Genomic DNA, 20,227 nt, shown 5'->3' on the forward strand with positions numbered 1-20,227 from the left:
TATGGAAGGGGCCATTCACCATCCACCCTGTGGCCTTACTCTCAAGTCGACCCATGTTCCTTAGCTGTTCCTTTCTGGCAGCTCTGCGCATGCGCACACTGGGAACAGGCTCCAGGTGTTCTTCCGCCCCACTGATGTCAGACTCCGAAGGTAACTGATAAATGTCAGACGGCCCTGGCTCCCTCTCTGCCTCCGACCCTCATTAGCCTTCCCCAGACTCCAGGACTGGCCCATCTTCCTCCCCAACCTCCTCACTGTCCGAATCTGTTGCCAGATCCACTGGCAGGCCACAACACTAACTAAAGAAGGCATCATTTTGCCCTCCCAGAAAATGATAGGAAGAGGGCAGGATTTTGGACCCATTCTGTAAATCAGCCCCATTTTGAGGTACACCGAGCTAAAAAAATTCTTGCCTTACGACGCACTGTTTTGCCCCATTGGAAGTTACAAACACATATATAGGTAGGTCAAAGCTTTTGTGGAACTTTTATTTTCATCAAGCAGCAGGCCCAAAGCATGAAGGACCCACATGAAAGGGAGAAAGGCATTCACTGTATGTGGCTGCTCCAATCCACACAGTAAAACTGTTTCCATTGGGCGGAGCACCAATGGCACTAAGAGAGGATGCATGCACACAAAGCATGAAGGATGAGATTTCTGACCATTTTACACATTTGAAAAAAAAAACACCAACTCGCTATATTTTCAAAGCTTGATTTATTTATTAAAAAACTAGCTCCAGTTGGCCTCCGTGACGCTTGACCCACAAGAACACAGTTGAGGAAACTCAACTTGGAAGCAACCTCAACTTTTATGACCAAACGCGTGAAGCTTTTTGGACGAGATGGAATTCGAAGGGAGGGGGGAAAAAATGAGGGAGGAGGAGCAGTTTTGCTCGCAGCAAATTTCCTTCGGTTTTTTACGTTTCTTTTCTTCATTGTTTGAGGGCGAGGAAGCCACCGGCACGTCTCTAGAACTTAACACGGCTACCCCAAATAAAAAAGTATCTCTTTGGCGGTTGGTTTGGATGTGCAATTCTTTCCGGAGTTCGTACTCCTCCCATTACTGAAGAGGTGTAAAAAATAAAAATAATTTGTGAGTGGTAAACCGCAAACTAGATCCAGGTGGTAGGTAATCCCATGTAGGAGGACATCAGGAAACAGCTGGAGAGATGAGTAGAACTAGACTTTCTATAGCAGTGATGGCTAACCTTTTTGGTGCCAAGTGCCCAAAGCGAGCAATCCCAAGATGCAATGTGAAGACCCCAGCGCATGCGTCTCCCCCCCCCCATTTTTGCCCTTCTAGGTTGGTGCAAGCTTTCCAGGAAAAAAAGGCATGGGGGGCTCACGCAGCACCCCTTCATGCCATTTTGGCTTCACAGGTTGGTGCAGGCAGCCTTCCAGGCAAAAAAATGGGGCACAGGTGGGGGCGGTGCATGTTTGGGGGGGTGCTCGCATTGCATTTTTGGGGTTCACATGCAGAGACCCGAAAACCAGCTGGCCAGCGGGAGGCACAGGTGTTGGAGCTGGGCTAGGGCAACGACTGGCGTGTCCGCAGAGAGGACTCTGCATGGCACCTCCGGCACAAATGCCATTGGTTCACCATCACAATCCTACAGTCTAATGCAGTCTTTTTTAAAGTGAGCGACTTTTAAGACGGGTGGACTTCAACTCCCAGAATTCCCCAGCCAATCTGGCTGGGGAATTCTGGGAGTTGAAGTCCACCCGTCTTAAAAGTCGCCAACTTTGAAAAACACCACTCCACCCATCTTAAAAAGTCACCAAGTTTGAAAACCACCGGTGTAATGCAATCCTGAAGCAAAGCATTTTGCCAAGGTTGCCAGGAAGAAGGTCCTTTGGCATTCCGTGTCCGTCTCCTCTTTTCCGTCGGGGGATGAAGGAAGAAGATCCAGATCCGGAGTGCTCATTTGAAGATCTCCAAACCAAAGCCGTGCCGGAACGAAGCTGGATTTCTGGCAAATGTAGACGGAGAACTGTTTTAACCAAACAGACCAGGATTCAGCAGCCGCAGGCTACGCACAAAAGCGTGGAAATGTTCCACCGTCCAGGGTGGTCGAGAGAGTGCCAAGGGGACCTCTGTGTTTGGCATAGCGCTGGTACTTAGAGGGCTGCCTCAGAAGGAAGGAAAGAAGGAGGGGAAAAAACCCTGGTTATTAAAAGGCAGGATCTCAAAATGTGTGCCAAAACCCCCACGGCTCTCAGCTGACCGTGTTGCAGTTCCTTCCCCAATATGACGGGACTTAAATCCTGGACTTATGACCACCGTTGGACCCAATTTTTTTCTCCTTGTTCTGATCTAGGCTTCCCCAACACCACGAAGCTGAGTCCTCGTTGCAATGAAACCCCTTTTATTGCATTTAAAGTGACAGCATAGTCCTGGCCTAGTTCTTTCAAGATATTTCGGTCCGAACAGGAACTGGGTCCGAACAATCCCTTTCTCTCCTTTCCCTAGAGCAGTTAGTGGTTCTAACCTTGTGGCAGGCAAGAGGAAAGAAGGAAGGCACACTCACTTAATCCAGGTGGGGTCGTTGAAGGTGACAAGCAGATCCGTTCCGTACTGGGGCAGGCGGAGAAGCACCAAATGCACAGAGACGTCATTTTTGGCCTGCAGAGCGGAAAGCGGAAAACAAGGAATCGAATCGGGCCTAACAGACGCCTCCCATTTTATACCGACGGGAGTGCGAAAGTCGGCTTTCAACATCATGAGGGCTAGCACCTCTTCTTTAAAGAAGGGCATATTCACAAGAAGAGGAACCCACCACATTGTTCGATTCTCTTACATACCGTATTTTTCGGAGTATAAGACGCACCCTTTTCTCCTCAAAAAAGAGGGTGAAAATCTGGGTGCGTCTTATACTTGAATACAGCGTTTTTGGCCTCCGGAAACCTTGCCCCCTTCACCAAAATGGCCATGCATAGCCTTTAGGAGGCTTCCAGGGTGTTCTTGTGGGCCTGGGAGGGCAAAATGAGTAAAAAATGGGTCAGTTTTTTGTTCCCAGCTCCCAGGAGCACTCCATAACCCTCCTAAAGGCTATGTATGCCCTTTTTTTGGACAAAACGAGCCCATTTTTGCAAAAAACAGGCCGTTTTTGCTCGTTTTTGCCCTCCCCCAGCCCCCAGGAATACTCTACAAGCCGCCTAAAGGCTATTCCTGCCCTCTTTTTGACAAAAAAATAGGCCCATTTTTGCAAATAAAACGGGCCGTTTTTGGGAGGTCTGCAGAGTACTAAAACTTTTTTTAAAATTTGCCTCTTCAAAATCTTGGTGCGTCTTATATCCCGAAAAATAAGGTAAGCTAATCAAGGCCCCTTCTGTCTAGTCGAACTGAGCACAAGGCTAAGAATTTTGAGTCCTGTCTGAACTAGAGAAATATCAGGGCAGAAAATCAACCCAGGTACATGTAGGTCCTCGACATGATCACAATTACAATGTAATCCTTGACTTACGACAATTACAATCAACATTTCTGTTGTTAAGTGAGGCATTTGTTGAGGGAGTTTATCTTACGACCTTTCTTGCCACCGTTCCTAAGTGAATCCCCGCGGTCGTTAAACCAGTAAACCCGGTGGTTCAGTGAATCTGGCTTCCCCCATTGACTTTGCTCGTCGGGTCACAAAAGGCAAAAGACACTCAGCAACCGTCATAAATATGAACCATTTGCCAAAGCATTTGCGTTTTTATCACCAGATCCGAAAAAGTGGCAACTGTGAAAAACTGTCCTAAGTTGCTTTTTTCAGCGCTGTTGTAACTTTGGTCACAAAACGAAACGGTTGTAAGTCGAGGACTACCTGCTAGTCCTCCATTGGAGCCAGATTTCCACTGCTAAAGGAAACAAGGGGGATGTTAAGGGAGCCAGGCCCAACTTCATGACTTTCCTTGCCATAGTTTTATTGTGACTCAGCAGATGTCTGCTGTGAGTCTTTTCGGGATACAAGATTCATTATGCAGCTGGGGCTTGTTAGGGGCAGGTTTTGGAGATAAAAGGACAGATGCTGCCACGCCCTAGTCGCAGGAGTCAACGTTCCTTCGTGCGCACAACATTGTTTGATACACTTGGATAAGTGCTTTGGTGTTTCCTGTAACCCTGATTCAAGGCTACACTTGGAGAAGTGCATTGCTTGTAAGAGTTGTTTTGTTTTTCATTCCGTTATCTAGTCAGAGACTGTAGTTATGTTATTTTTGGCCTCAAAGCCAGTTTGAACTGAGAACTGATAAAGAAAGTTCCTTTTAAGTTTATTCGTCTTGCCGTTTGTTAAGAGCCGTGAAGGGGGGACAGAACAGGGGGTCTTTTTTTTTAGTTTTTATTTTACACACATAAACACATCAACAAGAACAAACATATGACTTAAGACAACATAGGAACAAGAAGTTCCATCATATATCATACAGCAGTTCCGTATCCGTTTCTTTGCAGTTAGTGTTTTCCCTTTCCATAGTTAGCTATTTATAACCAAATATTGTTTATCTCTAATGTGCTATATATACATACAATTCCAGGTAAACATTCACATGGTTATTCTTTTTCTTTGCCAATCTTATACTATTGTTATTCCCTTTAAGAGATTATAGAATACAGTTTGGGTTGTATTGTTTACCATCCCAAGCATCTATTGTGACACCACCTCATTTTCTCTTTCTTTTCTTTTCTCTCTCCTTCTCTACTTCCTTCCTACCTCCTCTCCTTCCCCTTCTTCCCTCCCTTACCTCTCCCCTATTCTTACCCTCTCTCTTCCCCCTCCTACTCTCTCTCCTTTTTTTTCTCCCTTCCTCCCTCCTCTCCTTCTCTTACTCTCCCTTCCACCCACCTTTCCTTATCTCTTTCTTCTTCCCTTACCTCTCCTCCACTCTTCCTCTTCCTTCCCTACTATCTCTCCTTCTCTCCCATCCATCCTCCTTTCCCTTCTTTCTTCCCTCTTTTCACTACTTCCTTCCTCCTCTCCTTCCTTTCCTCCCTTTTTCTATTGATTTGATTTGATTTAATAAATTTATAGGCCGCCCAATCCCGAAGGACTCCGGGCGGCTTACAGAAAATAAATTTTAAAAAAGTGAAGAGTTAAAAAACGGAGGAAACAGATTAAAAGAAAACCACATCATGCACCCAGTCTAATCGGGGCTGGACCTCAGTCGTGGTATTGTTATCGGTGTCTCTTTCAAATCTCAATTTATGTTTTCTTGGGGATGGTATTTCCACAATCCCATATCATTTCATATCATTTCTTTTTTTTTTCTCTTGCGGAATCACCACAGTTAAGTGAATCCACACAGCTATTAAGCGAGTTCAGCCTCCTCTTTGCTTGCTAGAAGCCAGCGAGGAAGGTGGTGAATGGTGATCACATTATCCCTGGCATCCTGCAACCAGGATACAGACACCTCTGTTGCCAGGCAACTAAATTCTTATCACAGGGTCCCAAAGGTGCTTTTTTTTCCCCAAGAGGCAACTGGACTTTCTGGTTTTTCTTTGAAGACGTTTCGATTCTCCTCCAAGAAGCTTCTTCAGCTCTGACTGGATGGTGGGGAATGGAAGGATTTATACTCCTTGCAGGCAGCTGGTCATTTGCATCCTTTTAGAGGGTCGTTGAGGCCACTTGGAGTCCCAAAGTTGCTTTTTCAAGAGGCAACTGGACTTTCCGATTTTTTCTTTTGAAGACACTTTGCTTCTCCTCCAAGAGGCTTCTTCAGCTCTGACTGGATAGTTGGAAAGGGAAAGATTTATGCTCCTTGCAAGCAGCTGGTCATTTGCATCCTTTTTAGAGAGTCCTTGAGGCCACCTGGAGGTTTATCTCTGTCATCAGGGTCACCTGAGTGGTGCAAATAGGTGTGGAGCCTTTTTGGAACTGTTGAATGGACTGTGTTGTAGACTGGAGATCGATAATGTCATAACTCTCCCCTCGGTTCCACCACAAAACCGCGGTAGAATAAAGCGCGCTCGACGAAAGCGCGTACGTGACGTCATCACAGCGTGATGAAAACAGCACGCTGTGAGCGGTAAATTTAAAATTAACGCGAAAACCTTACCCTAACCCCCCCAAACCTAAACCTAACCCTAAGCCTAACCCTAAGCCTAACCCTTAACCTAACCCTAAGCCTAACCCTTAACCTAACGCTAACCCTTAACCTAACCCTAACGCTTAATGTAACCCTAAACCTAACCCTTACCTTTATGTGAATCGGCTTGCTTTAATTTAATTTTAATTTTAATTTAATTTATTTTTAATTTTATTTGTCACGCTGCTGATGATGTCAGGTACGCGCTTTAATCGGGCGCGCTTTAGTGGACCGCAGTTTTGACGGGTCACGCTCCCCTCGGCTGAGAGGGAGCTGTTCAATTTTGAACCAGATGGCTTTGTTGACCCCACTTTCAAACCAATGGTCTATGTTACCCTCAAAGGGTCAACAACACTGTCCTTTCAGCAGTTCCAAGAAGGCCCCACACCCATTTGCACCACTCAGGTGACCCCGAAAACACAGACAAACCTTCAAGTGGCCTCAAGGACTCTCTAAAAAGGATGCAAATGAACAGCTGCTTGCAAGGAGCATAAATCTTTCCCTTCCCAATCATCCAGTCGGTGCTGAAGAAGCTTCCTGGAGGAGAAGCGAAACGTCTTCAAAAGAAAAAAAAAACCAGAAAGTCCAGTTGCCTCCTGAAAAAGCAACTTTGGGACTCCAAGTGGCCTCAAGGACTCTCTAAAAAGGATGCAAATGATCAGCTGTTCTGCAAGGAGTATCAATCCTTCCCTTCCCCACCATCCAGTCAGAGCTGAAGAAGCTTCTTGGATGACCTGGACGTTTAAGAATCTCCGTAGGCATTTGATCAAGGGATGTGGTAACTGGTCTTAAATGTGAAAACAAGTCAATGCCATTTTTCCCCCCAGTGCTGTCGTAACTTAAAACAGTCACTAAACTAATGGTTGTAAGTTGAGGACCACCTGTACTTCTGTATGTGTGTGCACGCACACGAACACAGGTGCATTTGTGTCATATGCCCGTTTCCCCTTCCTGGGTGGTTCAACCTGCAGAACCTGCACCCTCATTGTAGAAAAATGTTCGGAGCAAGGCCCGTCAAGTGGCAGGGCACGCTTCCCGAAACGGGTAACTTCGCCACTCACCTCCTCGTTGAATTTAGCAACCTCCTGGCGGCCCGTGAGTTGCCAGGCGCTGTTGCAGCCTTCGAATGCCAGGAGAGCAGGGGCAAACTGGTCTTGGCTCAAAATCTCCGAATGGGCCGAGCTGCCCGCAATGTCTTCAAAGTGGTACCTGGCGGGAGGGGAGGGTTAAAAAACAAGACGGGTGGACGTCTTTCATTGACCCATCCACCAATGAATCTCTTTCTCCACATCTGAGACTATGGCCAGGGGAAACCCCTTCCCCAAATTTCATTGGTGAACATGGAGGAAATGCAAAATAACCCCCAGCTATGGCCATTCTTTTCCCCCCCCCAATATATTTTTATTATTTTTACATTTAAAACAATGCAGTACCGCGAAGTCGAAGTGAGCATACATTCACATTATATACAGCTAGTCTCAAACATTGACAATTAGCCTACTTAATACAGGGCGGGGCATAACCTTTTCCTAGGGGGTCACAGCAACACTTGTAATAACAACACAAATAATTCATACACCATTCGAAAGCCCATCAAAAACTGAGTTTATTGACACGATTTAATAGTCAGTATGACCACCATTAGCCCTTCGAACAGCATTCAAACGAGGTGGATAGGAACACAACAAATCTTCAAACAGTTCCGTTCGATTTTCCAGATTTTCCAGAGGGCGGGGCATAACCTTTTCCTAGGGGGTCACAGCAAGATCGACAGCAGTTTACAACTTCCGCGACACCTCATTTTAAAGCCCATAAAAAACTGAATTGAATGAGCTATTAAATGTTAAATTTGTTTCGGTTGAAACTTTGAGAATGAATTTGGAAACTGTGTTGAAAAATCTGGAAAATCGAACGGAACTGTTTGAAGATTTGTTGTGTTCTTATCCACCTCGTTTGAATGCTGTTCGAAGGGCTAATGGTGGTCATACTGACTATTAAATCGTGTCAATAAACTCAGTTTTTGATGGGCTTTCGAATGGTGTATGAATTATTTGTGTTGTTATTACAAGTGTTGCTGTGACCCCCTAGGAAAAGGTTATGCCCCGCCCTGTACATTGTCTATCCTTCTGTGCAATCACAATATATAGCGTTTGTTCCAGTCTTGTCACCTTGTCTTATACCAGTCATAAAATCTGTTCCAGACTTCAAAATATTCTGATTCCCCTTTATTTTTAAGTTCAAGAGTCAGCCTATCTGCTTCCGCACAGGCCAACACTTTTCTGATTATATCTAGCTCTGATGGTGTATTTTATTTTTTCCAATATTGTGCATAAGTTATGCGCGCCGCAGTTAGTACATGTATAATTAAAGAAAGTGTATCTTTCTTAAACCCCTATGGTATTATGAGCCGAGGTGGCGCAGTGGTTAGAGTGCAGTACTGCAGGCCACTTCAGCTGACTGCTATCTGCAGTTCGGCGGTTCAAATCTCACTGGCTCAAGGTTGACTCAGCCTTCCATACTTCCGAGGTGGGTGAAATGAGGACCCAGAGTGTGGGGGCGATATGCTGACTCTGTAAACCGCTTAGAGAGGGTTGAAAGCGGTATATAAGTCTAACTGCTATTGCTATTGTTATTATGCCTAGGAGAAAAATTTCTGGTTTAAACAAAATTTGGTCTCCCACCATTGGTTCCAACCATGATTGAATCATTTTCCAATATCTTTTGGCCTCATTGAATGTCCACCACATATGATGATAAAAGGTGCCTGGTGTTTTTTTTACACTTCCAACAATTTGGGGCCAGATTTTTAAACATTTTGGAGAGCCATGCTGGGGGGAGATGCCATCTGTAGAACATGTTATAAAGATTTTCTTTATACGCCGTAGCTATGGCCATTCTTATACACATAGTCCTCAGATTAGGTGCCAATGTTCCAACTGACGAGCCAACACGGTCGACACAATGCCATCTCTTAATGCGAAACTTTATCGAGTACATCATTTCGGCACCAATGAGGGCAAAACCAGATCTGACTATTTCCCGCGCAAACCGACATACGTTAAAGTTTAGATTCTCCCTCCCCGTAATAGACCAAGTCACACTGTCCAACGGAGTGTCATGATATTGTTATGAGACAACGTCTTGGTGCTCTGGCAAACCCCTGCGGAGGTGTCCTTGGTTCTCAAGGCTGGCTTCTTCATATCTACATCCCATCTCCCCCTTCCCTCCTCCCTGATTCGTGGGCAAGCAGAGAAGTGATAATAGCTGTCACAACGAAAGCGCAACTTGGAAGCTTGGCATTACGACAATTGAGCCCCAAATTTATGTGGCTAAGCGAGACCTTTCTTGCCACAGTTGTTAAGTGAATCACTGCCACAGTTACGTTAGGGACACGGATCTTAAGTGAATCTGTCTTCCCCGTTGACTTTGCTTGTCAGAAGGTCGAAAAAGGGGATCACGTGATCCCAGGACACTGCCACCGTCGTAAATGTGAGTCAGTTGCTAAAGCATCTGAATTTTGATCACATAACCGCAGAGATGCTGCAATGCCTCTCTATTCCATCCGAAATATATTACAGGCAAGTCCTTGAGTTACGGCCATAATTGAGCTCCAAATTAATGTTGCTAAATGAGACATTTGTTGAGTGAATTTTTACCCCATTTAACAACCTTTCTTGTCACAGTAGTTAAGTGAATTTTTGCAATTTAGTGACACAGTTGTTAAATGAATCTGGCTTCCTCATTGCCCTCGACATAGCCACAGTTTATTATTATTATTAATTAGACTTATATACCGCTTCATAGGGCTTTCAGCCTCTCTAAGCAGTTTACAATTTTTTTAGCAAATTGAGTCAGCAACTTGCCCCCACAGTCCGGGTCCTCATTTCACCCATCTTGGAAGGATGGAAGGCTGAGTCGACCTTGAGCCAGTGAGATTTGAACCGCTGAACTGCAGATCACAGTCAGCTAAAGTGGCCTGCAGTACTGCACCCTAACCACTGCGCCACCTCGGCTCCTGTTCATTTAGTGACCGTCGAAAGATACAACGGCACTGGAAAAAAAGTGACTTACGGCAGTTTTTCAGTTACCACCTTTCCAGCATCCTCACAGTTGCGTGATCAAAATTCAGCTGCTTGGCAACCGGTTCGGATTTGTGACGGTTGCTGTGTCCCGGGGGTCATGTGATCGCCTTTGGTGACCTTCCCACAGGCAAAGTCAACGGGGAAGCCAAATTCACTTAACAATGGGTTACTAAGTTATCGACTGCAGTGATTCACTTAACAACTTAAGCAAAAAAAAGGTTGTAAAATGGGGCAAAGCTCACTTAACCACAGAACTTTTAGGCTCCTTTGAGTCGCATGTCAAGGAATACCGGCCTAGGATAGGGTAGTATTTTTATTTCTATTTTATACGATTAATGCGAATACCAAAGGCTAAATGCTTAATCCTGGCTTCCCAAATATCAGCCAGGCCCAGCTACGTGCTGCCACCTAGTGGTGACATTTTGTCATCACTTCCCCACTCCCTGCACAAAGGAGTTGTAAAAGTGGAGATGCTGGGGATTGAACCCAGGACCTCATACAAGCAAAGCATGCGCTCTACCACTGAGCTACATCCCCTTCCATGCCAAGCCTTCCAGCAGCTGGTCTCCTGTAGTACAATGGTAGCCTCTGAATATCATTTCCTCCTGCTTGTATTTTCAGGTTTCACTAGCGAAGCCAATATTTTAGACTTTTGCTACACAAACATGTTAGTGAGTCCTATATAAATTTTGCTAAGGCTAATTAGCCATCAATTAATTAATGCCTATGCTATGCTATGCTATGCTATGCTATGCTATGCTATGATAGTAACAGTAATAGTATTCTAGAATATAGAATAACAGTTGGAAGGGACCTTGAAGATCTTTTAGTCCAACCTCCTGCTCAGGCAGGAAACCGTACACCACTTCAGACAAATGGTTATATCCAACATCTTCTTAAAAACTTCCAGTGTTGGAGGATTTATAACTTCTGGAGGCAACTTCTGTTCCACTGATTAATTGTTCTAACTGTCAGGAAATTTCTCCTAAGTTGCTTCTTTCCTTGATTAGTTTCCACCCATTGCTTCTTGTTCTGCCCTCAGGTGCTTTGGCAAATAGTTTGATTCCCTCTTCTTTGTGGCAGCCCCTGAGATATTGGAAGACTGCTATCATATCTCCCCTGTTCCTTCTTTTCATTAAACTAGACATACCCAGTTCCTGCAACTGTTCTTTATATATTTCAGCCTCCAGTCCCCTGATCATCTTTGTTGATTTTCTCTGCACTCTTTCTACACAATACTATACAATAATATAATATACTATAATTAATATAACATACTATAATTAATATAATATACTATAATTAATATAATATACTATAATTAATATAATATACTATACTATGCTATACAATAATATACTATAATTAATATAATATACAATATTTACTATGCTATACTATAATATACTATAATTACTATACTATAACTCAGTGGTGGGTTTCAAAACAAATTCGAACCTACACTGTGGGTGTGGCCTTTGTGGGAGTGGCTTGCCAGCCATGTGACCTGGTGGGAGTGGCTTGCTGGCCATGTGTTTTCTTTCTTTCTTTCTTTCTCTCTCTCTCTCTCTCTCTCTCTCTCTCTCTCCTTCCTTTTGTCTCTCTGTCCCTTTTTCCTTTTTTTCTTTCATCTCTCACTTTTTCTTTCTTTTTTTCTTTTTTTCTTTCTTTCCTTTCTTTCTCTTTCTCTCTCTGTATCAGTCAGTCAGTCAGTCAGTCAGTCAGTCTGTGTGTGTGTGTGTGTGTGTGTGTGTGTTAGTGGTGGGTTTCAAAAAATTTTGGAACCTCTTCTGTAGGTGTGGCCTGCTTTCCGGGTCCACTGGTGGAACCTCTTCTAACCGGTTCGGTAGATTTGACGAACCGGTTCTACCGAACTGGTGCGAACTGGTAGGAACCCATCTCTGCTATAACTATAAATATTCCTTTTACTATACTACTATACTATACCATACCTATACAATATAATTACTATATTATACACTATAATTAATATACTATACTCTACAATAATATACTACAATTACAATATGATATATGATACTATACTATTACTATTCTATACTATACTTAAAATAGAATACAATACAATATACAATACAATACAATAATTGCTTTTTCTGGAAATAAGCCAGTCTGGAAACAGATTTGCTTTCCAGAATATTTGCAGGGAAGTCCATTTAATTTCTGCGTTTATGGCCTCTCACTAAAATAACATACAGCTAGTCCTTGACTTGTGACCATGGCCAAGCCCAAGACATCTGTTGCTAAGCGAGACAGTTGTTAATTGAGTTTACCGCCTTTTTATGAGCTCTCCTGCCGCCCGTTGTTAAGTGAATCCCTGCAGGTGTTAAGTTAGTAACCCAGATCTTAAGTGAATCTGGCTTCCCCAGTTACATAAAGAGTGTAATTTTGTCCCGGTAGGCTTGAAATTCCGGCCCCAATCGTCCCTGCAATGGAATGACCAATTCTGCACCACATACCTGGCAGCGTTTTCATCTGGCACCCCTGCTTGGTATTCCAGCAATTCCACAATGACGCTCTGGTCGGTGCTGGGGTGAACAAAGACTTCCTGGTTGTCAGGAACCTGACGCAGTTCGCTGCGAGGGATAGACATAAACGGGGAGAAGAAATGGAATTAGAGTAGAGTAGAGTAGAGTAGAGTAGAGTAGAGTAGAGTAGAATAATAAAGGAATTGAATGGAATAGACTAGAATAGAATAGAATAATAATGAAATGGAATGGAATTAGAGTAGAGTAGAGTAGAGTAGAGTAGAGTAGAATAATAAAGGAATTGAATGGAATAGACTAGACTAGAATAGAATAATAATGAAATGGAATAGAATAGAATAATAATGGAATAGAATAGAATAGAATAGAATAATAATGGAATGGAATAGAATTAGAGTAGAGTAGAGTAGAGTAGAATAGAATAGAATAGAGTAGAATAATAAAGGAATGGAATGGAATAGAATAGAATAGAATAATGAATGGAATAGAATTAGAGTAGAGTAATAAAGGAATGGAATAGAATAGAATAGAATAATAATGGAATGGAATAGGAGTAGAGTAAATAAAGGAATGGAATGGAATAGAATAGAATAGAATAGAATAATGAATGGAATAGAAGTAGAGTAGAGTAATAAAGGAATGGAATAGAATAGAATAATAAAGGAACGGAATGGAATAGAAGTAGATAGAGTAGAGTAGAATAATAAAGGAATGGAATAGAATAAAATAATGGAATGGAATAGAATAATGGAATGGAATGGAATAGAATTAGAGTAGAGTAGAGTAGAGTAGAGTAGAGTAGAGTAGAGTAAAATAATAAAGGAATGGAATGGAATAGACTATACTAGAATAATAATGAAATGGAATAGAATAGAATAATAATGGAATGGAATAGAATAGAATAATAATGGAATGGAATAGAATTAGTGTAGAGTAGAATAGAATAGAGTAGAGTAATAAAGGAATGGAATAGAATAGAATAATGAATGGAATAGAAGTAGAGTAGAGTAATAAAGGAATGGAATGGAATAGAATAGAATAGAATAATGGAATGGAATAGGAGTAGAGTAAATAAAGTAATGGAATGGAATAGAATAGAATAGAATAGAATAATGAATGGAATAGAAGTAGAGTAGAGTAATAAAGGAATGGAATAGAATAATAATGGAATGGAATAGAATAATAAAGGAACGAATGGAATGGAATAGAAGTAGAGTAGAGTAGAGTAGAATAATAAAAGAATGGAATAGAATAAAATAATAATGGAATGGAATAGAATAATAATGGAATAGAATAGAATTAGAGTAGAGTAGAGTAGCGTAGAGTAGAGAAGAGTAGAGTAAAATAATAAAGGAATGGAATGGAATAGACTAGACTAGAATAGTATAATAATGAAATGGAATAGAATAGAATAATAATGGAATGGAATAGAATAGAATAATAATGGAATGGAATAGAATTAGAGTAGAATAGAATAGAGTAATAAAGGAATGGAATAGAATAGAATAGAATAATGAATGGAATAGAATTAGAGTAATAAAGGAATGGAATAGAATAGAATAGAATAGAATAATAATGGAATGGAATAGGAGTAGATTAAATAAAGGAATGGAATGGAATAGAATAATGAATGGAATAGACGTAGAGTAGAGTAATAAAGGAATGGAATAGAATAGAATAATAATGGAATGGAATGGAATAGAATAGAAGTAGAGTAGAGTAGAATAATAAAGGAATGGAATAGAATAAAATAATAATGGAATGGAATAGAATAATAATGGAATGGAATGGAATAGAATAGAATTAGAGTAGAGTAGAGAAGAGTAGAGTAAAATAATAAAGGAATGGAATGGAATAGACTAGACTAGAATAGAATAATAATGAAATGGAATAGAATAGAATAGAATAATGGAATGGAATAGAATTAGAGTAGAGTAGAATAGAATAGAGTAGAGTAATAAAGGAATGGAGTGGAGTAGAATAGAATAGAGTAATAATGGAATGGAATAGGAGTAGAGTAGAGTAGAGTAGAGTAGAGTAGAGTAGAGTAGAGTAATAAAGGAATGGAATGGAATAGAATAATAATGGAATGGAATAGAATTAGAGTAGAGTAATAAAGGAATGGAATAGAATAGAATAATAATGGAATGGAATAGAATTAGAGTAGTGTAGTGTAGAGTAGAGTGGCATAATAAAGGAATGGAATAGACTAGAATAGAATGGAATAGAATAGAATAATAATGGAATGGAATAAGAGTAGAGTAGAGTAGAGAGCATAGAGTAGAGTAGAGTAGAATAATAAAGGAATGGAATGGACGAGACTAGACTAGAATAAAATGGGTTCGAAGGGACCTTGGAGGTCTTCTAGTCCAACCTCCTGCTTGAGCAGAAAACCCTATACCACTTCAGACAAAGGGATATCCAACATCTTCTTAAAGACTTCCAGTGATGGAGCACCCACAACTTCCGGAGGCAAGTTATCCCACTGATTAATTGTTCCAACTGTCAGGAAATTTCTCCTTAGTTCTAAGTGGCTTCTCTCCTTGACTAGTTTCCACCCATTGCTTCTTATCCTGCCTCCTTCTGCTTTGCAGAATAGGTTGATCCCCTCCTCCATGTGGCAGCCCTTCAAATATTGCAACATTGCTATCATGTCTCCCCCGGTCTTTCCTTTCATTAGGCTAGACATACCGAATTCCTGCAATCAATCAAATGCAAAGAACTGGACCGGTTTATTTCCAAACCGGAATGTCCAATATAGCCTTTTTGTTTGATCCACAAGTTGCGTTAGGAAGCTGAGAAGTTCCTGGGAAGACCAAACTGAATCACCTCTGGGAACATGTTGGTTACAGCAGAGAATCCAACCCACCTGATATCCAGACTTCCAGGAGGGAGGCGAGCCGAAAAGGCACCCCCAAAGAGTTGGCTTTCTTGGGGTTCCACTTCTGCCATAGCCTTGCCTACAAGACAAACCAGATGTGTTGGAGATCCACAGTCAAAGCCTGTGGAAAGCCTTTTATTCATTTACAATAAATGCTGCTCATTCACAGCCTGCAAAGTCTTTCAAAGGCGGATTTACGGTCACAGACCTTATCTGGCTTAGAGAGCTGCCAGATATCTGCAAAACTTGGCAAGGAGTCTCGGAGAGTCACAAACCAATGAAGCGAACTCATTGTCTCCTGCAAACTCCACTCCCCTTCCGCTCCTCTTTTATTCCCTCTGGGAGGGACCATTCATCGTCCACCTGTGGCCTTACTCCCAAGTCGACCCCTGTTCTTTAGCTCTTCTCTACGTCTGGCAACTCTGCGCATGAGCACACTGGGAACAGGCTCCAGCTGTTCTTCTGCCCCACTGATGTCTGACGGCGAAGGCAGCTGATAACTGTCAGATGCCCATCTCTGCCTCCGACACAGGGCCCTCATCAGAGCCTTCCCCAGACTCCAGGACTGGCCCATCTTCCTCCCCAACCTCCTCACTGTCTGAATCTGCTGCCAGCTCTGCTGGCCGCTGGCAGGCCACAACAGAAACTAGGAGTTGTTCTAGTCCCTCTGTAAGCATGAAAGGACCAGCCACTCACTCACAGCCTGACCCACTTCACAGGGTTGTTGTTGTGAGGAAAGTAGCAGGAGGAAGGTGTGTGGGATATGTTTACCCCTTTGAATTATTTGTAAGGAAATACTAAAGGAGGGATAGAAATAAACCCACCGATCTAGGCTGAAGGAATCAAACTCTTGCTGCAACTTCACCGCACCCTTCTTAATCAACAACTTTCCTTCCACCAGATTAAGACAGACAGATTAACAGAGCTGGAAGGGACCTTGTAGGTCATCTAGTCCAACCCCCCGCCCAAGCAGGAGAACGTACACCATTTCTGACAGATGGCAATCCGGTCTCTTTTTGAAAGCCTCCAGTGATGAAGCTCCCACAACTTCTGAAAGCAACTTCTGTTCCATGTGCAATTCTCCCCCTGGACTGCTGAACAGGGACATTATCCTGCATCTTAAACACGGGTAGTCCTCGATTTACGGCCGTAGTTGAGCCAAAGATTTCCATCGCTAAGGAAGACCACTGTTAAGTGAGTTTTCTCCTGCTTTACGACCTTTCTTGCTACAGAAGCCAAGGTGGCACAGTGGGTAGAGTGCAGTACTGCAGGCCACTTCAGCTGACTGCTATCTGCAGTTCAGCGGTTCAAATCTCACCGGCTCAAGGTTGACTCAGCCTTCCATCCTTCCGAGGTGGGTAAAATGAGGACCCAGATTGTGGGGGGCGATATGCTGTATGCTGACTCTGTAAACCGCTTAGAGAGGGCTGAAAGCCCTATGAAGCGGTATATAAGTCTAACTCCTATTGCTATTGCTATAATTGTTCGGCGAATCAGTGCCGTTATTAAGTTAGCAACACGATTCTTCGGTGAATCTGGCTTTCCCATTGACTTTGCACATCAGAAGGTCGCAAAAGGGGATCACACAACCCTGGGACACTGCAACCGTCATAAATACATGCCAGTTGCCAAGTGTCCCGATTTTGATCACATGATCATGAGGATCGTGTAAACAGTGTGGAAAAATAGCCAGAAGTCACTTTATCCAGTGCTGTTATACCTTTGAATGGACATTAAACAGATGGTTGTTAAGTTGTTGGGGGTCTCTTTGTATTCAGAAGTACGGCAGCTATTCCTCGACTTACAACAGTTCATTCAGTGACGGTTCAAAGTTACGACGGCACTGAAACAAGTGACTGACGAGCACGCTTACAACCTTTGGAGCAAGCCCATGATCATGGGATCAAAACTCAGATGCTCGGCAACCGGTTCATCCTTATGACCGTGGCTGTATCAACCGATCCCCCTTTTGCGACCTTCTGACCAGCCAAATCAATGGGGAATCTCAGCCTGATTAAGTGTGACACATGTCTCACTTAACGACAGAAATGGCGGCTCGATTGGGTGTCGTGAAGTCGAGGACTACTTGAACTAGATGGCAGCGAAGAGGATAATTTGAACTGCGGTGGGTTAGAACTCAGTACTGCGGGCTACTTCTGCTGCCTGGCGGCTGCCTGCAATTTAACAATTCAAATCTCACCAGGCTCAAGGTTGACTCAGCCTTCCGTCCTTCTGAGGGGGGTAAAATGAGGACCCAGATTGTTGGGGGCAAGAGGCTGACTCTGTAAAACCTCTTGGAGAGGGCTGTAAAGCACTATAAAGCGGTATATAAATCTAAGTGCTATTGCTATAAAAACAAAAATCTCTCTCTTTCCACTAGTCTAGAGTTTTGCACCCCAGATCCGTGAAGGACCTAATTGCTGATTTCTTTTGCATCTGTTCTCTTCAGGCATTCAGAAAAGAACCTCACCATCAGGAGGCTGTGAGTTTGATCCTGGGTAGAGGCAGATACACTATAGTGCCAAAAGTATTCGCTCACCCATCCAAATAATCAGAATCCGGTGTTCCAATCACTTCCGTGGCCACAGATGTATAAACTCAAGTACCTAGGCACGCAGACTGTTTTTACAAACATTGGTGAAAGAACAGGTCGCTCTCAGGAGCTCAGTGAATTCCAGCGTGGAACTGTGTTAGGATGCCACCTGTGCAACAAATCCAGTTGTGAAATTTCCTCCCTCCTAAATATCCCACAGTCAACTGTCAGCTGTATTAGAAGAACGTGGAAGTGTTGGGAACGACAGCAACTCAGCCACGAAGTGGTAGGCCACGTAAACCCCTCCAACATCAGTGTGCGACCTCACAAATGCGCTTCTGGAAGAATGGTCAAAAATTCCCATCAACACACTCCTGAACCTTGTGGACAGCCTTCCCAGAAGAGTTGAAGCTGTTATAGCTGCAAAGAGTGGACCAACGTCATATTGAACCCTATGGATTAGGTTTAGGTTTAGATTTAGGTTTATTAGATTTATATGCCGCCCTTCTCCCAAGGACTCAGGGCGGCGTACAACATTAAAAGAAATACATAAAACAAAAGTTTAAAAAAAATTAAATAGAATATCCCAAACCCAATTAAAATTGACAATGACATTTTTTTTGAAAAAAAATCGAATTAAAATTAACAGTGGTCAATAATTTGTTTTGTTTTGTTCAGGCCAGGCTGGCTTGCTGGAAAAGCCAACTTTTTAGGGTGCGTCGGAAGGATCAGAGGTCGGGGATTATACGAGGCTCCGGGGGCAGCTCATTCCAGAGGGAAGGCGCTCCCACAGAGAAGGCTCTCCCCCTGGGGGTCGCTAGACGACACTGTCTGGCCGATGGCACCCTGAGGAGGCCAACTCTGTGGGATCGCACTGGATGATGGGAGGCTACCGGTGGCAGTAGGTGGTCTCGCAGGTACCCTGGGCCTAAGCCATGGAGCGCTTTAAAGGTCATAATTAGTACCTTGAATCGCACCGGGAAGACAACCGGCAACCAGTGCAGGCCGCCCAAAAGGGGTGTAACATGGGAGCACCTGGGTGCCCCCATGATAACCCGCGCAGCCGCATTCTGGACCAGTTGAAGCTTCCGGGTGCTCTTCAAGGGCAGCCCCATGTAGAGAGCGTTACAGTAGTCCAGGCGAGAAAGGAATTAGGATTAGGAATGGGAGGTCACTTGCAGTAAATTCATATGCGAGTAAAGGCAGGTGAGCGAATACTTTTGGCAATATAGTGTATCACTCTCTCTGGGCCCAATGAGATATCTGCTGAACAAAACTCCACACTGGCGTCAGGAAGGGCATCCGGCCAGTAAAACACTCTGCTAGCTCCATTCAGTTCCCCAGATGCCACCCCGCAACAGATTAGGGAGGATGATGATGATGATGATTCAGAAAAGAAGCAAGAAACCGGGATCTCCCTGGGAAGAGTGCCTTGACACGAATACTTTGGGGGGGGGGGGTGCATTGTGTCATTTCTGCTGCAAAGGAGGCAAAATAATTGGGGCGGGAAGGATTGGGAAGGGTCCCCAAATAATTGAAAATAGACATAGAAATCCCTGCAAATAATAATATTTTTTTTTTAAAAAAATGATTGGAAGAAAGGGGTTCCCTTGTAACTGCGTCACAAAGGGAGGGGATTCCCTCCCCAGGAATTCCGGAAACATGCGAAGAACCTATACGATTAATGGGAGGAAGGAAAGGTGTTTTTGAACCGGCCAATTAACTGCTGTAGAACACACACACACACAAACACACACATCTCCTTCCACCTTTTCGAAGGACTCACCTTTCAGCCTGGCTTGATTGCACGCAAGAGGCCACTGTCCCTTTAAAACGTCTCTCTCCAATGAATCACACACCCCCCCCACCCGGCCGCCCTGCCAGGAAGGAACGTTTAGCGAGCAAAGCGGCCAATCAGAAATCGGAGGGCGCGCTTAAGCGCTCCTCCGCGCCTCGAATTCCATTGTGACGCGTACGGGAGGAAAAGGGAGGGTGATGGACGAACGCCTCGTCCAATCGGCGAGGCAGATTCGGGGAAAAAAAAAACGCTTTTCGAGATGGACGGGCCTTAAAGGACGGCTTAAAGGGCCCGTGTCTAATTTTTTTTTAAATGTAAAAAAAAAATCTGTTACGTTTGTGAAAGCGCGATCGGAGGATTG

The 20,227-nt window shown here is 43.4% G+C and overlaps 1 protein-coding gene and 1 non-coding gene across 3 annotated transcripts; both read right to left on the minus strand.

The window, feature by feature from the left end:
• Positions 1-459: 459 nt before the first annotated feature.
• Positions 460-15,610, minus strand: RANGRF (RAN guanine nucleotide release factor). 2 transcript variants are annotated; one of them, XM_087714174.1, is made up of 5 exons: positions 15,524-15,610; positions 12,628-12,744; positions 7,127-7,274; positions 2,531-2,625; positions 460-2,128 (listed from the first exon to the last, which is right to left on the minus strand). In XM_087714174.1, exons 1-5 carry the CDS (start codon positions 15,604-15,606, stop codon positions 1,999-2,001), a joined length of 573 nt encoding a protein of 190 aa, XP_087570300.1. In that variant the 5' UTR covers positions 15,607-15,610; the 3' UTR covers positions 460-1,998. The 2 variants fall into 2 exon arrangements, with proteins under 2 accessions (XP_087570300.1, XP_087570301.1); XM_087714175.1 differs by having other exon boundaries at positions 460-2,132.
• Positions 10,613-10,684, minus strand: TRNAA-UGC (transfer RNA alanine (anticodon UGC)). The gene has a single exon. It is a non-coding gene; the product is annotated as a tRNA-Ala (tRNA).
• Positions 15,611-20,227: the final 4,617 nt, after the last annotated feature.

This window comes from Thamnophis sirtalis, unplaced genomic scaffold (assembly GCF_051295495.1).
Source record: "Thamnophis sirtalis isolate CommonGarterSnake01/CBP01778 unplaced genomic scaffold, rThaSir2_p1.2 scaffold_4, whole genome shotgun sequence".
Taxonomy (NCBI): Eukaryota; Metazoa; Chordata; class Lepidosauria; order Squamata; family Natricidae; genus Thamnophis; species Thamnophis sirtalis.